We start from the raw sequence: 17,165 nt of genomic DNA, 5'->3' as shown, positions 1-17,165 counted from the left end.
GGCTTCCCACTGCCAGAGGGCAGGGTTAAGATGGGATATTGGGAAGGAATTCTTGGCTGGGAGGGTGGGCAGGCCCTGGCACAGGTTGCCCAGAGAAGCTGTGGCTGCCCCTGGATCCCTGGAAGTGTCCAAGGCCAGGCTGGAGCAACCTGGGCTGGTGGAAGGTGTCCCTGCTCGTGGCAGGGGGTGTTGGAATGAGATGGTCCTGAAGGTCTCTTCCAACCCAAACTACTCTGGGATTCTTTGACTCCTGCCTTAAACCAAACATTACACAGAAGACCCCAGAATTCCACGAGCTCTGGTCGGATCCTGCTTTCTGCCAGCACAGCACTCCATGGAAACCATCCCACAGAACCTCCAGCAGTGAGATCACAGCTCAGACCCCCCTTCTCCCCAGGAGAAGGTTCCAGGTAAGCTGGGAGAGAGGAAAGGTGGTTCACAGGGCTGACCCTGCCCAAGGACAGAGCTCTGAAGAGGCACAACCCCCAAACACCACCATCCCAGAGCCCTTCCAGCTCAGGAATCCATTCCCTGGGGTTTGCACAACGGATGCCCAAGGAAAGGACCGGTTGTTGTGGTTTTGTTTTGGGTCAATTTTGTTTTTTACCCCTCACATAATTATTATTAGTTGAGAGTAAGTTTTTGCAGACAAAAGAGAGACAGGATTTGGGGTAAAATAGTATATACATTTATTACTAGTAAAATAAAAATTACTAATAAATAAAAAATAAAGAACTATATCTATAATAATTTTTATTCAAGTTGAAATGTTATATATTTATAGAAATACTTTTTTTCTTTTTTACTAGTCCAAGGAGAAGAAGTAGTCTTATTCTGTATCTCTGGAGTTCCAGTTTTCTCTCTCTAGTAATAGATCTTCAGTAGCAGCAGCACTTTCATTGCAGTTGGAACTTCTTCTCTTTCCTTTTCGCTCTGTGTTGGCTTCCAGGGCTGGGCTTACCCCCCTCCTGGGCTAAGACCGAAGGTTGGAGGTTACTCAGGTCCCGAAGGGTTTTTCTTCCATAGGCTTGCAAGGGGACACTTGCTTACTATGGATCTTCTTCCACAGGGTTACAGGGGATAATGGTCTAAGAGTTCACCCCTGTTTCCCTATGGAGGTCCCTCCCCATGGGAGAACAGTCCTTGATAGACTTCTCGGCATGGGTTTAGTACGAATCCACACACGCACGGATTCCAACATCTCACATGGGCCGTCTCGCTCCAGCATGAGATTTCTTAGAGTTACAACATTTTCAACAGCAGTATAGATCCACACACGGATTTCAGTATCCCACCTGAGTCGTCACTGCTTCAGCACAGGTTTCTCTCAGGGTCACAAATCTCCACTAGGACTTTGCCTCACTTCAGTCCTTTTCATGAAGTTTCGGTTCTCTTTGGTACATCTACAGCATGGGGAGTCTCCTTATTCTAACAAACTTTTATAAGTAGCAGGGATTACTTTTCAGTCTTTTCCCTGCTGAGGAGAGAGAGCAAAAAAGCAGGGGGAAACAAGCCTCCCCCCTTTTGCATTTTACTTTTCTTGCTGCAGCTTCAGCTACCAGCTTCGACTTTGGAAGCTCCGTTATCTTTCGGCTGGAATTCTTCCACAGCGGTTTTTGTCCAAGCAGTTCGTTTTTTAAACTTTTTTTTTTTCACTCTCTCACTAGAGAGAAGGGAGAACTTCAGTGCTGCACCTGCTCCCCCCACCCCGGTCCAAGCCGGGGGAGGAGGGAGTCTGGCCCTGCTCGGGCCCGCTATTCCTCTCCCCTACATGGCTGTTGCTATTAATTTTAACTGTGCCAACAACCTTCTCTTCCGTTTTCTTGAAGATGTAATTAGCAAAGGCGTTACTGGACTTTTGATTGGCCTTTTTGCCCGGAAATATTCCTGGATAAAACCATCCTCAGTCCCAGGGATGGGCTGGTTGGCAAAACCACGACACTGGTTTAAAGGCCTTTTTCCTTCTCCCTCAAAGAAAGTCTCTGGTGGTTAAAAGCTCTGAGCAACACCAGGACAGCAGAAGGGAGATGGCTCTGCAACGGAGCAGGAGGACAAATCAGCCCCTGCATTTCCAGGAGACTTGGGGGCATTAATCTCAGCAATCAGATCTGGAGAGCTGCTGATGAAGGGAGGGTTTGAGGAGGATTATGGCTGATACAGAAGAAGCTGAGAAAGGAATCACTGACCTAGAGATAAATCTTGGATAAAAACCAGCAAATAGGAATATGCCTGAAAAATCCCATGTGGACGGCTGAGGGAAGAGGACTGTTTGGGGATGCAGGGATTGAAATGAGATATTGGGAAAACAGAAGCATCTCCTAGCAGCTGGATCCTGTAGAACACCCAGGGCCTGCCTTCCTCTCCTTTTCACCCCTCTGAAACAAGTAAAACCATCAGCACAGCAGAAATACACTGAATATTTTCCTCTCACCTCCCCAAACTTACGTGCCTAATTTTACAATCTAACCTATTTGAGCAAGTGGGACAGAGTGTGAAGATGAATTCATGCCTTTTCTTCTGGGAAAGGTAAAAAGGAAATAACGTTTTAATCTTGGTTTCAGGCTACTTTAGTAGAAAGGGGGGAACTAAGTGAGAGCTGCATCTGTATTCAAGCAGTAAATATATCTGATACATCTGCATTTCACACATTTTTTTTAAGAGAACAGAACAACCTAAGTGGGGAACAGTGATTTAGAAGGTCCCAAAATTTAAGCCTCATGGTGAAAAGCATTTCAGAGACAGGGAGACCCTGCTCCATCATAAAAAACCAGACATTAAGAAACACGGCGCTCTGACAATTCCTCCACAGAAAATAAAGCCAAAAAACTGGGAGGAAACTGAGGAAAACTACAAGATTATGAGTATTCAAGATTTAACTGAAAGAAAATGTAAATTGAAATATTCCAGAGTGTAGAAATAATGCAGTAAAATGCAGTAATCCGGTGAGGCGAAATGGTTTTAAAAAAAGGAGGCAAGACACACTGTAAAGCAAAAATAAAAGGGGTTTTATAAATGTACCACAGTTAGGGAAGTTAGAAGGGGAAGGTCAAAAAGAAAGGAGGAAGCTTGAAATACGGCTCTGAAAAACCTTGCATATACAAATTATTTAAGAATATCACTCAGCACCACGAGATGGAATTGGGCAACCCCGAGAAAGGGACAACAAATGCCTCTCTGAACATCTGGGATTGGTGAAAGCACAAGAGATAAAGAAACAAGGAAATAAATTAAACCTCAGCAGGGTGAAGAAAGCCACGAAGAGGATGTGGGAACAAAACTCCCTGAGTGGTGGGACAGGTAACGAAGTCACTTTGAGGGCTGTGGAAACACAAGAGGAGGGTGAAGGGCACCCATGGGTGTCTCCCTCAGACCAGGAGGGAGGTGGTCCCAGTCCCCACAGGTGTTCTTGCAGCTGGGGAGGAGCTGCTGGGTGGAAATGTGGGCTGACAGAGGTGGATGAGCCCCTGCTCCTCACACAGGAGCATAAACCAGCACAGGTTGATAAACAGGGGAGAATGGCTGAGTCACTTAATAAAAAAATTATGAACACAGAAGACTGAGCAGACCAGTCCAATAAGAATTATTTATGAGCTATAAAGCAAGTTAGGTTGTATCTGTGGTGTTGTCATTAAAATAAAAAGGAGCGTTTGTGAATCAGAAGGAAATAAATACATATTAGGATAATACAGGCTGCTAAAATTCCCACTAAGACAGCAGTTGCAGGAGAGAAGCAGAAGCTTTATTGACCAAGCATCTTGTATTTGTCTGGGAAGATAGTCTGGTTTATGAACAAGACAGATTCTGACCAAATAAATGCAAATAGAAAGCAGCAAACCCTGAGCCTGTACACACACATCTTCCCCATCCAGTGCCTGCTTCAGAAGGAACACGTTAAACTACAGAAACACAAAACAAACTTTCAGGAAGGGCCAGTTCGTGCTTAACAAACTCAAGGACAAACTTCCCTGTGGTCAGAGGATCTGTCAACACGCTCGAGAGACTTGTTTAAAAATGGATTTATGGAAACCCAGCAAACTCTGTGACGAAAAAAAAGTCTGAGTTATTGTTCTGTGGATACATTTGGGATTCCGTGCCATGATACTTTTGAGTATCAGAAAAGTACCTCACTTTTAACACCTCCTTAAATGAAGTTACCTGACATCTGTAGGGCCCACCAGCTGGATCTCATCACTCAGCAATTTCTTTCAGAAATGGAATCGAAAAAGCAATTGTGACCCTCCAACTCTTTTGGGGCAAAAATTATCCTCAGACCTCCAAAAGAGATCAGATGGATGAGAAAGTGCCTGGAGTTCTGGCCAAGCAGTAATGAGACCTTCACAGAAATGCTTTTTTATCTTCCAAAGGCAGGAATCAAAGGAGAAGAGCATTTGACAGGGGCTCTTTCAGTCCTGGAATTAAAATATAAAGTGGCAGGTTCCAAAAGGCCCTATAAATACATTGGAAGTGAGAAGTAATTGGGTCTTCTGTGAACCAGGAAAGAAGAACAGGTTTTAAAAATCCCTGCACCAAAAATACTCTGAATGACAGGCAGGCTCCTGGCTGGGAAGCTCCAGATAAAAACTGTGCATTTTATCGTTAAGAACAAGCAAGATATAATTCCTAACTAACTCAGAAGAGAAAAGCAGGCCCTTTGGGCTGAGGATTACATGCCTCAGATAAATTTAACATGCAAAAAAAAAAAAAAAAAAAATTACTTTAAAACCTCTCTCAGCCTCTGCCAGAAATAAAAGGCACAAATTCCTGGGCTTACACCTCACAAAGTGAAGAGAAATATAAAACCAAACAAAACCTGCAGTCTTGCAGCTGAATTTCACCAGGTTTTTGAAGGGAATCTGAAGTCTTACAGTGGTATTAATTTAATGTGATAATGGAAGAAGGAAATAGTCCATCTGCTTGTAAAAGAACCAGGATAACTGTAATAGGTGGAATGATTGGATCCATTACATGGGCTTATTTCCCTAATAGGATCCTGGAGTGGATCCATGAGTGCAATACTGTGATGTGCACTACTGGAATACACACCCAGAGCAAGGAACGATTAGAACAAGCAAGAAAACTGCAGATAAACATGAGACAGGTCCTTGATAAACAAATGAAAACAGAGAGCCTTCCAGAATATGGATTCAGAGAACAGAACTGCCCTGGAATGGCTCAGTGAGGGGGGAAAGAAGCCTCAAACACTCTGAGAAGCAGCAGTGAGAAGGTGTTTCTGCCTGGTTTCTGCCTGCCCTGGCCACAATCATCCTGCTGGATTTTCAGCCAGAAGGAATAACAGGATGGAGCAAAGCACAGTCCTTTGACACTCTAACACAGACATATCCTACATAAATACAACTCTGGATACAAACATGAGTCAGAGAAAACTCGTATGTCTGCATCTCCCTAAATTAATTTACACTGGAAAAAAACAAGGTAATCTGTAACTCCGCTCAGCTCCCATTTCAGCGCTGCAGACGCTGTCTGGCAGCTTTGTGGAATATCCATTTATGTCAGAAGGAAATACAGCCTAATCAAAACACTATTGCAGGCATAATGTGTCCTCAAGGCATTACTGTAAACCATCCTGAGTGCCCTTGAGTCACAGGAGAATTTCTGTTACGACAGGAGATTAAATATGTGCTCGCACACGTGGACTGAGAGCTCAGCATCATGAAACCCCCAGGAGTGGAGCTCTGGAAGGACACCCAGAATTAACCACAGGGCACTACACAGCCTGATGCTGCAGTGGAAACTCATTTATTTTAATTGGCATTGCTGCATGCAACTGTATGTTCAGACGTATGTAATTGTATTCCTCTTACATAAATATTTTGTGTGTTCCTGGACCACAACACCATCGAGTAGCAAAAGGGGAAAACCCACCCTTGGCTGAGTCGAAATAAATGCTAACCACAGTTCTTAGAGAATTTGCTCAGCAGTTTCTGAAGGAGGAATAATAATAAGAAGGCATTTTACTGCTACCACTACCAGTGTTCTTTTAATCAGGGAGAATGATCGAAACCACATCACAGCACCTCGGGATTGTTAGCTTGACTCCACTGCCCCTGTTTGGGAACTGCTACTGCAAATGAAAGGCACAGCAAAGCACAGCAATTTCAAAGGGCCACTGTGTTCCCTTTGGATCCCCCCAAGAAAAGAACACAATACCTTTAACCTGCTTCAAAAGGTTTTATTCCCACACTGGGATGCAGGAAATGAAGACACACACACACACACATTTCATCCCGAGACAGCCGGGTGGGCCATCACCCCCCCACAGAACCTCAACTCAGCACGTGGCAGGTGAATTTTCCTTTTCAGTCACACCTGAAACCTCCACCAGATCGATTTTTCCCAACACAGAACTCGGGACTTGGGAGTTTATTCCCAGTTCTCAGAGACGGGCGTAGCTCTGAGGCCACGGGGCAAACCAGAGCCCCAAAACCATCGGGGAGGCTTCATTGCTAGCTTCTAAAGAACATTCTAAGTCACTGCAATGACAAATAAACTCAAAATGCCAATTAATACCCCATCTTTTTAAAGCACCTGAACGAGGGAAAGTCCCAAACCCCTCGGTGTCCCCACGGAAAATCCAACCAGCGAAGGCAACAGTGGTGGAAGCACCTGAAGGTCTGCCCTGCCCACGTGAAAATTAAGGAGTTAAAGAGAATTAAACACCTGGATCCCGATTTCAGACAGGTACATTTACTGTGAGGGTAGGCAGGCCCTGGCACAGGTTGCCCAGAGAAGCTGTGGCTGCCCCTGGATCCCTGGAAGTGTCCAAGGGCAGGTTGGAACAACCTGGGATAGTGGAAGATGTCCCTGCCCGTGGCAGGGGGTGGCACTGGATCATCTTTAAGTGGTAGCACTGGATCATCTTTAAGCTTTTTTCCAACTCAAATCATTCTAGAATTTATTCCAGGAGGTGGGAGATTCCTCAAGGTCCTTTTGTGTGACAAATGCCTTTTGTGTACTATCAGGTAAGTTCTCTCTCCTTTTTTATCTGCTCCTAAAGTATCAAATTTGCAGTTTGCCAGAACTGCAAAGCAAATAAAGCGAATTTTAGGCTTATAATGCTGCATGCAACACAGAAGTGTATGTGGAAGATTTAAAGATTTTTTTTTCTTACTGTGTTGCAAAGAAATACAGAATTCAATATATTTATTTTTTTAAAATCTACGCAGCAATCAATTCATCTAATGTCCTGTTATAGCTTGATGGCTTATCTGAAAAATTGTTTTCCAGTGGAGGGATGTTTTCCATTTAGTCACTGTTAACATAACAAACCTGATCATCTCCTTTTCCTACTCCCTCTCCTGCCCTGAAGACTGTCAAACAGAATTCTCAATAAAGCAACTTTATTTCAAAGGCAGAATTGTAATAAATTAAACATACAGTGCAGTCATCAGGCATTATAAGAAACCTCATCTGTTAAATTCTGCCATGTTATTTTTCAATATATGAGTAAGGAAACCCCACCACCTCTGTCTTCAGCATCAACCAAGACACCCAGAACTCCCATCACATGTTATAAGCAGGGGACAAATTCTGGCAATGTGTGAAACACACAATAACTACCTTCACCCAAAGGAAAACAGCCCCTTTTTCCACTGAATTTCCACTGAGGATGTCTCCACATCCTCACTCGTGGTTTCCCAAGGAACATCCAATATGCACTATTTACACAGATGCACGAGCACAAATAAACACTGTATCCCAAAATATTTAAAATGTGCTGCCAGATGGCTTCAAAACAAAACAAAACCAAAAAAAATCAAAATGAAAGATCTAATTAAAAGCTCTTACCCTGCCAACGCTCCATTTTTGGAAATAACCACCAAAGTTAAATAAAAACGTTTTTTTCAAGCCTATCAATATTTTTGTAATGTTTTGCTTCGCAGTCACGGTCTCCCCCAATCTCCATCACGGATCAAACGGGCCAAGCCACATCAACCAGCACTAATTGTAAACTCCTTTCCTGGGATGGTGGAGAAAGGAGACCGACAGAAATGATGACCAAATTTGGGCAATTACTCTTTTGATTCCACCTCTCTCTCCCTCCTGTTTAAAAATCTAAAGAAAAAAAAAAAAAAAAACAAATAAAAGGAATTGCTGCTGCCATCACCAGTCTGGTCGGTAATAAAGCAGATTTCACCGCCCCAAGTTATCACAGGCATTTTAAGAGGGGGGGAAAAAGAAGTTGTTTCCTTATTTTCTTATTTTCCACAACTGAAACACGCTGTTTGTTGGCGTTTGTTTACTCCTTGCTTTTCCCTACCTCTTACCTCCCCAGTTACACCTATATTTTCAACCATTAAAATCACAGGTATTAAGATGAGGTGTGATGATGTTTGGAGCCTAAAGGATCATCCACTGAGTCCCACGTGCTCGTTAACAAGAAGAAAGCCCAAAGCAGCCCTGAAAAGGGCTGGTTGCAGAGCTGTCCCTGTCCCACACGCGAGCAGGTGACGGTCACTTACCACTGGACCTGTTTTTGCGGTTCGACTTCCCTCCTGTGAGAAGCATCTTGAGACTGTTTCGAAACATGGTGAGAGCCCGTGCCACTTGGTGTATCCCAAACGCTGCAAAAAGCAGAACAGATGGACAGAAGGTCATAAAAAAACCCGCTCAGATTTGGACAACAGGAAACGGGTTATGGAGAAGCGGTTAAAAAAAAAAGAGTTAAAACCAAGTGGAAAGCTTAAAGTGATGAAAAACTACTTTGCCAATACAGCCTCTAACAATAAAAATCAACATCCACATAAAGCCCACTGGTTCAGTTTGTTCTCAGCTGCCCAGGCTGTTTCCAGCACCTGCCTCTTCTGTCAAATAGTTTAACTGAATTATCATCACGCTGAAGGGGGAAAGACTCAGCGTTTTGCGAACTGCCTCCATTTCCCACCTCTGTTAAAGCCAAACCCATCAGAAGGAGCTGCTGCCCTTCCTGTTGCTCAGGAAATCAATCCTGCTGGTTTGGCTGTCAAATTCTTCTGTGAGTTGAACAAACTGCCACGAGGAGACAAGTCACTCGAACCCAGAGGAACTGATGCAAAAAATCAAACAGAAACATTATCCCTATATTCTCCTTGCTCTGTATGTCTTGGGAAAAAAAAAAAAAAAAAAAAAAGGAAAAGAAAAAGGTTGTCTGAGTGCTGCTGGAGATAAAAGAGTGTCTGGGATCACCAGGCACAGTGACAGCCTGTGCTGGGGAACAGCCACTTATTAAAGCAGGTAAAGCATCAAAACACCTCCAACAAAAGCAGCTCCAAACCAGACCAAAAGGATTGTAAAGAGCCTTTGATCAGGACATACAATAAACCACAATTTTCCTTCTATTGTACACATGATCTTCCACAGTCACAAGGCAACACATTCATCTTGTAGAAATAAATAATGACATTTTCCCCCTGTACAATATTAGGTTCCTCTTGGAGGATTGCTCAGTAAATGCCATCTTGAGTTTCTTCATTTATCTGATATTTACAAGTCTATTTATACGATAATACCCAGTTCAAAGAGCTTTCTATGTATATTTCAAGCCACTGAAAGTCCTTTTAATGTGATTTATTCACAGAGAGACACCAGCATTCCGGAGCACACACATCCCAAACCCCAGGCAGCAGAGAGGGGTGACAGCAACTCCAGCCTGTCCCGACTTCCACAAGATCCCACTCACTTATCAGCTCTGACTAACAGATCTCAGGGGCTGTCTGTGTGCATGAATGGATTCATGCACGGATGAATATCAAACACAAAATGCAAAACCGGAATTTCATTTGCATCTATGAATCACCTGAGCATCACCTGGTCCACCAAAATACAAGGAGCTGGTGTTTAGGTTCCTTCTCAGGGCTCCTAAAGGAAGTTTGGGTCCCCTCTGAAGCATCCCAGGTGGGAGATGGAAAGAAAAGCCTTTTGGATGGGGCTCTGAATAACCTGGTCTAGTGGGAGGTTGTCCCTGCCCATGGCAAGGGGTGGGACAAGACGATTTTGAAGGTCCTTTCCAACCCAAACCACCCTGATTCTATGATTTCTGTTTAGCAGCAGCTCCTGACGTGGTTTCTCATTGCATCCTACACACCATGTTGAGGTACTCTGAGTGTAAGCACTCACTACACTTAAATCCTGAGTAAGATTTTCACATCACAGAGTAGCAGGTTCAACAGGTGACCAAAACCAGCTGCTGGTTTCCATTTTCATGCACAACCACGTCCTTTTTTTTTTTTTTTTTTTGGCTTTTGAGCAAACGTGGTCACAGCTCTTCCTCTGTTCACTAAGCCAGAAATAACATTCAAGAATAAGCACTCTAAATTAAAAATTCTGTTGCTCATATTAGTTGGTGGAATTAGAAGGATCAAACAGCAATCAGAATTACAGTATTAGGAGGAGCTGGATCAGGCCTTTTTTCACCCCCCAGCAAGCTCCTCAGTGCATCTCCCAGCCCAGGTTAATTCCCTGTGCCAGCAGAAGCAAAAGCTGCAGGAATCTGATGGGGATCCTTCACATCTCCACTGCCACGGGATAACTGTCATCAATTCGGGCAACCAAGAGCTACCACACTTTATTGGTAACTCATCTTCTCATTTGTGACTGGACCAAACCTAATGAAGACTCGTGTGAACACAACTCTCCAAACAGCATCAGCAGGTGAATAAAAAGGTACAATCCCTATCATGTCCTTGTAGGACAAACAGCTCGAGAAATCTTCTGCTTTATGTCCAGACACTCTGCCACGTGCTGTTTTATCCTCTAATAAAAAAATCTAAATTTCAACGAAATACACAATCTACAGCAGTTTCTGGAGCATTAAAATATGATGAGGGGGGAAAAAAAAAAAACCAAAGGTAAGGGGGAAAGTAAAGGCAGATTGAACACTGCAACCTTACACTGAGCACTAAGCCCCAACAAATCTGTGACATCTCGTTAAATCCTCGGGGATGACTAAGGCCTATTGCTTTGTTTTCTTAATTTTAAGACAGAGTTTGTAGACAGGCTGCAAAAACCACTTCACGTTTTGGGTGGCTACACATTATTACAGCCCACAGAAGTCGGTTTGGCTTCTTTTTATAGAGAGAGAGATTGTCTGTCAGACACGGAATTGCAAAATCAAAGCAATTTTTTTTTTGTTGTTTTTGCCCATGTACCGCCAGTAGAAAGCCAGATCCCCTGTATTTTCCTCTTCTCTGATCACCTCACTAAAAATAAAATTATTTCTTTATAGAAAGCTGATTAGCAAAGCTAAGCTCTTGTTCAAAAGAGTGTTTGATGTCCAGTGAGTCGGACAAATATCGCTGAGCCACTGCTGGCAAGTTTTGTGCACGTTAATTTGAGAAGCTATTAAATGTATATCCTCAGATTAGAACCCTGGGTTTTTTCCACAAGTTTCTGACTACAAAAGGAGGAAGGGAATGCAACAAGTCATACGTGAAAAGCACATTTCTTAAGAATTTTATTTCCCTTTTAAAGTTTTCAGTTCCTTTCTCACCCCCCTAGTGAAAAAAACACACAAGGGACAGGCTTTGGTAGGAAATAAAGCCACTGGAAACATGGTGTTCTGAACAATTTAAAAGCAACAGATTGGAAATTTTAGCCAGGAGAAAGCCCAACCAGGCTTGCCTGTGCTTCACAACGACGCTCCCAAATTTCAGCAGCACAGCCCGAGCTCAGGCACTGCAGAGCTTTAACTCAGAGGGTGAAATGGACAACTTAAAAACAACAAAAAAAGCGCCAATATTGCCAAACTGGAGGTGGTTCAACAGTTCTGGCAGCTGCCTCTTCAGATATTAATTTGTGGTTGAAGAGTGAAGGCCAAGCCTGTGCACAGGAACACCTCTGTGCCAGCCCAAGGGATCCCATTAGCTCCCTGTCTGGGTCAGGCAGCAGCAAATTAAAGACACAGTTTGCTTCCAGGGCCTTCATAATATTCAGCAGAAGTTTATGAGCACTATGGAGTCAAAAATTCTCAAATCATTACGGTAAAGTGTTAGCAAAACACGTTTCTCATAGAGAATCCCACTGCTCATTCCTTCATTCATCTCCTTTGTCCACCTCAGAAGATCCTGAGGCATCACATTCCCTCAGTAAACCTTCCCTCGATTCCCAAAAAGAATGATGGAAAAAAAGTTTTTTAAAGGAATGATTCCTTATGTGTTTTTCTAAAAAAAAACAAAGACAAAAAAAAACCCCAAAAACACACACAAAAAAAACAAAAACACAAAAAAACACCCAAACAAACAAACAAAAGTCCTTTGAGAGAAACTATACTATTATGCAAAATAACAGAAAATCTCATTACTCATAAAATATTCTACCTCAAAGGTTTCTGGGAGCACAAGATCCTCTCTCTTCATGAACAAAGCTGAACTCACCACAGCAGAAATTAATAAGTGTGCATAATAAGTATCTTAATATTAAGATGCCAAAAAAAGGGAACCTTTCTGAATGTTAGTTTTCAGGATTTAACAACGTGTAAAGCCTAAATTAACATTTTTGTGAACAGAAAATCTAACCTTTCATAAATTAGCGAACCGCTTTCAAAGAGCAGTCAAGCTTCAGGAAGGAAGAGGTAACAAGGACCTTTTTTTTTTTTTTTTTAATACAAGTGACAGATTTATAAAGCTAATTATCACAAGATGAAAGGAATTGCAAAAATGAAAGGAAAACACACAACAAGAGTTTGGCTTTCCACATATAACCCATATTGTACAAAAATCTGTTTACATTTGCCTGTAACTGCTGCCAGACTGAAACTTCTCATGCTCCTCCAATTAATTATTCAGAGTTTAACCCGAACTCTCGTTTTAAACTGTGGTGAAATTCAAGAGGATGACGGGGACTAGAGAACATTTCAAGCCACGCTCTGCTGACAGGAGGACTGGCACTGTCACACGGCATCACTGAGAGCCATCAGGGTCTGGCAGAGGCTCCCTGAACTCCACAACGATCAAATCCATTAAACTTGGCCTCCCAGAACACTCTGACTCACCACAGGAGTGGGAATAACTGATCACAACAACACTGAAGCCAAAGGAAATACGTATTTGTGAGCTGGGTCCGTGAGTGCTTGAAACACACAGGAGCAAAATTTAAGAGATGAAATATTTCCAGGAACTTCAGGAATGAAATCAGCATTGTTGTGACCTAGCAAGCATGCCAAGAACTTCGAGGATTATTTGGAAATAGGAAACCAACAAAGGAAGCAAAAAGGACTAAACCCTACCAATTAGAGGTCTTTAAGCAATTAAGAGTTTATTAAACGGAGTTCTTTAAACTAATAGGCTTTAGGACTGGTGAATGGGAACAAAAACGAATTGTTTGATGTTTGTTCCCTCACAAAAGCCTGAAGACTAATAATTGTGATGGGGGGCTTGACATGACCATCCCCTCCAGGTCCTCAAATACCTGGAGGCATCTTGACTGTCTTTCCTACAGATCCTGCACTGTCCCCTGGAACTCGTGCTCTCCCCTGTCCTCCTGATATGCCCCCGCTTTCTTTGCCTTCTCCAACAGCCTTTGATGGAAATACATGAACATCCATCCATAAAACACCCAACAGCATCCCCACTGGAAAATCCACGTTTCACCAGGAAGCTGCTTCAATCCCCACTTTCATTTTATCAAATGAAGCAGCTGTTAATGCTCCAGTTAAAAAGCAATTCTGAGAGCATAACGTGGTAACAGTCCCATGTTTTGGGGAGTTCCCAACAAGAGCCCGAAGGGGAATGTGGCCAAACCTATTTCTTGATGAGTCTGTGGTGATTAAGAGCACTTTAAGTCCGTGGGGTTCGTGTTCAGAGGTAATTTTTATACAGTTAGAGCCCCAGAGGAAGGAGACAAGCACTGTTATTATGAAAACCCACACAGTTTAGTCTGAGGAACAGCTCATTTTGGTGCTGTGCTTGGAAAACAGCACTTCCAGAGGGCAAATAAGCTCAGCCAGGGAGGCAGGAGGACACCACCAGAAAGGTGCAGTCCTTCACCCCTCAGCTCTGTGCAGGCTCGAGTTCCTCATCCTCTGCTAACAGGGGATTGTTTTTCCTTTTGTCTGGAACAGTCATACTTGGAGCAAGAAGGCTGGAGGACAAAAGCACAACTGCTCCAGGAGAGATGCCACCGACAGACAGTTCATGACTCACCCTGAGTTCAGAGGAACTCACCACTCTCAACAACAATAATCAGCAGATAACCCTGCCAACCACAGAATACCAACTAATACACTCTGCAACCTTAATTCTCCAAGTCTGAACTCACCCTTCTGAGAAAAAGGATTTGATCCAGCTACACTTTTTATTTAAGTGTTGGGATTTACCACCTACTTAAAAGTAAGATCAGAAACTCTACAGAAAGAATCACTCACGAGGAGAAAGTCAAAAGTCAGAACCAGTTCTCTCTTCAACATGCAAATGTGGTGACCTTGAAATTAAGGAAATTTAATTTTGAACAGGGCTCTGTCATTTTGCATAACCCGGTTTCTAATTCTGGATTAATGATACAGACAATTCCCTTTGGGACACTTCCAGTCTCCATATCCAATGTCAATTATGGAGCCTTGGAGAACAATGATAACCACACAGGAGTTAGGAATGCCATCACCTCACTGGCAGCAACTCCTCTGCAGGGCTTTTAGTGCCTTCTGTGCTGCCCATAACAACTAAAACCATTGATTTGGCTGTAAATATTATCAGTAGCTGCCTCCACCAACAACCACGTGAACAGGTACTCAAGCTTGAAATAAAACGTGGCACAATCCTGCACAAGTTTGAGTCTAATTAAACTGCCTTGGGAGGAATTTTAAGGCACTTCCTACAGCTGGAATCAACAACCCTCGCTCTGCCAGGACCAACAAGGCTGATTCTGCCCCAAAAAGCCACCACAAGACTGAAGTGCAGCGAGATTCTTGCATTTCAACTTTTGGCAAAGACACAGAGCAGCCAAAAACCCATCAGTCAAAACCACACCAGCTCCAAACTGCACATTCTGTTCGAGGCTCCCTTCAATCTGCAGTTACTTTTGGAGATGCACTGGTGTGACAGAAAAAATGAAAACAAAAAACTAGGCAATGTATAAAGTGTTGGGAAATGTTACAGCACTTCACTACTTACACATCAAAGGAAATCTGAATTTTTTTCTTAGTTTTTAAATAATCAAAAATACATCTTAAATACAGACCTACTCAAGGAGCTGCTGTTAAGCCTGTTCTGCAAAGCTGCCCAAGTCTCAAGGATATTCAATATAGAAGTCAAGTTCAAACCATTGGCAAGCACTGGAGTTTTTCTCTGAACACAGATTATTTTGGATTCTATATAAAAAAAGCCTTGAAGTACATCTCCATAGAATACAATGTCCCTATAATACATTTTGTCTATGGAAAAGTATCAATATTTTAGTCAGAACGAACTCAACAACATAAAATCCCACATGTGGTTTTATTACATCTGTTTTCCTGTTGATCACCTCCAGCAGGGAAAGACAGAGAATGATCAAACACTAATATGTGAAAACCCCTACATCTTTTTCTCTAAATACAGAAACAATCAGGATAAAAATCAGTAAAACTGATACAGGAAGACAATGCCCCTCCTGCTCCACGTTCCAATTCCAGGTGATCACAAATCAACAAAGAAACAACAGAAGACAACTGGAATTGTATTTAAACAACTCAGTAACTCCTGAAAAGAAAACTGGGACTGGAAGAAGGAAAAAAATTCTCCTACCTTGATATGTTTAGATGAGTTAAATCTCTAGTAAAAAGTGTCCTCCTCCATTCACTGCAAGTCCTGAAAGACATAAAAAAAAAAACCACGAGAGAATTTAGCAGCATCTTGTCAGCACCCTCTGTGCCCCACACTGGTCTCATGCACTGAGCTACAATGATCCCATCCCAGGAACAAACCCACCAGTTTCCCACAGGATTATTGTGTAAGCATCAGGCAGCCCCTGCTCTTTAGCCTAACCATTAAAAAAGTGAATGCTCCTGCTCTTAAATCTGTTAATCAATACCAATTTCAGTCACTTCCCTCTTCCCTCTCACCACTTTTCAGCCAGGAGGAGAAGAAAAGCAGATAAATTTCCCTTTGACACACATCACATAATACACTACTTAACGAGTAGTATGTTAATTCCAAGTATTTCCCTTCATCCCAGCAAGTTCTCCTGTTAAAATCCTGCAACTGTTTTTTTTTTTCTTAAACTCAATCCTTACACAAACACAACTCCCAAGAGAGATCCAGCACTAAATCAAGGGTTCAATACTTGGCCCTCTGCTCTGTCATCACATACTTAGAACAAGTTCATCAACAAAAAGCCACGAGAAATGTATCTTGTAACTTATTGAAAAAGACCAGAGCAGCTATTTTATTCCCAGCCTGTGTTTTATTTGTGCTGACGATGTTGTCTTACAGCCTCCACCAATCCACTGTCTCAGAAATCTCATTTGAGAACCAGCAAATAGAAGGAAATGCAGACACATCTCATTTGTCATCAAACAAACAAACACCCAAAAAAAAAAAAATCCAAGCACACTGAGGCCACCTTAAATTTGCAAATTTAAAGCAAAGCAGAATAATTGCTCAGCCACTTCAGTGAGCTTTTTTATGCTACTGCAAGAGGGTGCTGAGAAGTAAATGACAGCTTTATTTGGGATTCACAGCGCTCCTACAACCATAACAGCAACTTCTCCAGTGGTCTTGTATGAATAATTTCGTATATAAAACTGTAAGACATTCCATAAATTCATGGAGTGATCCCATCTCGCTTCCTCAGGGCTGCCAATTATCTCCCTGCCTTCCACTTTTCCCTTCTGTGGAAAAATAACTGAAGAGCCAGAGAGCAGCACAGCCATTCCCTGGGATAGGAATGGACACACAGCTCATGCCACAGCCTGAACAGGGGGGATGTTCCTCCTCCAGGAAGGAGGAGGGGGTGGCACTGGATGGTCTTGAAGGTCCCTTCTCACCCAAACCACTCTAGGATTCTGTGATTCTAAAAAATACATATATATATTTTAGATACTAAATAGAGAAAAGAAAAAAAGAATCTTATAACACTCAGCTTTCTCCACAGTTCTTTTAACTGGTCACGAATCAGGTGCTTGCAAACACCTCAGGTGAGCGAGTGAAATTCTTCCTTTCAAAAGCAGCAACGTTACAGTTTTTGGAAAACCGAAA

General features: G+C 42.6%; 1 protein-coding gene across 5 annotated transcripts in view; it reads right to left on the bottom strand.

The window, feature by feature from the left end:
* The window catches only part of TANC2 (tetratricopeptide repeat, ankyrin repeat and coiled-coil containing 2), a 173,931-nt gene extending 158,152 nt beyond the window's left edge, over nt 1–15,779 (bottom strand). For all 5 annotated transcript variants that reach the window (XM_027902017.1, XM_027902018.1, XM_027902020.1 and 2 more), the window contains exons 1-2: nt 15,714–15,779; nt 8,481–8,582 (exon numbers count right to left, since the gene is read on the bottom strand). In XM_027902017.1, the coding sequence (XP_027757818.1) occupies nt 8,481–8,547 (67 nt within the window). In that variant the 5' untranslated portion in view covers nt 8,548–8,582; nt 15,714–15,779. The remainder of the gene's footprint in view (nt 1–8,480; nt 8,583–15,713) is intronic.
* Between the last annotated feature and the right edge of the window lie 1,386 nt (nt 15,780–17,165).

The sequence above is a fragment of the Empidonax traillii genome, unplaced genomic scaffold, assembly GCF_003031625.1.
Source record: "Empidonax traillii isolate 1590-97213 ecotype Southwest subspecies unplaced genomic scaffold, ASM303162v1 scaffold832:size729604, whole genome shotgun sequence".
NCBI lineage: Eukaryota > Metazoa > Chordata > Aves > Passeriformes > Tyrannidae > Empidonax > Empidonax traillii.
This window is presented reverse-complemented; position numbering and strand designations above follow the sequence as displayed.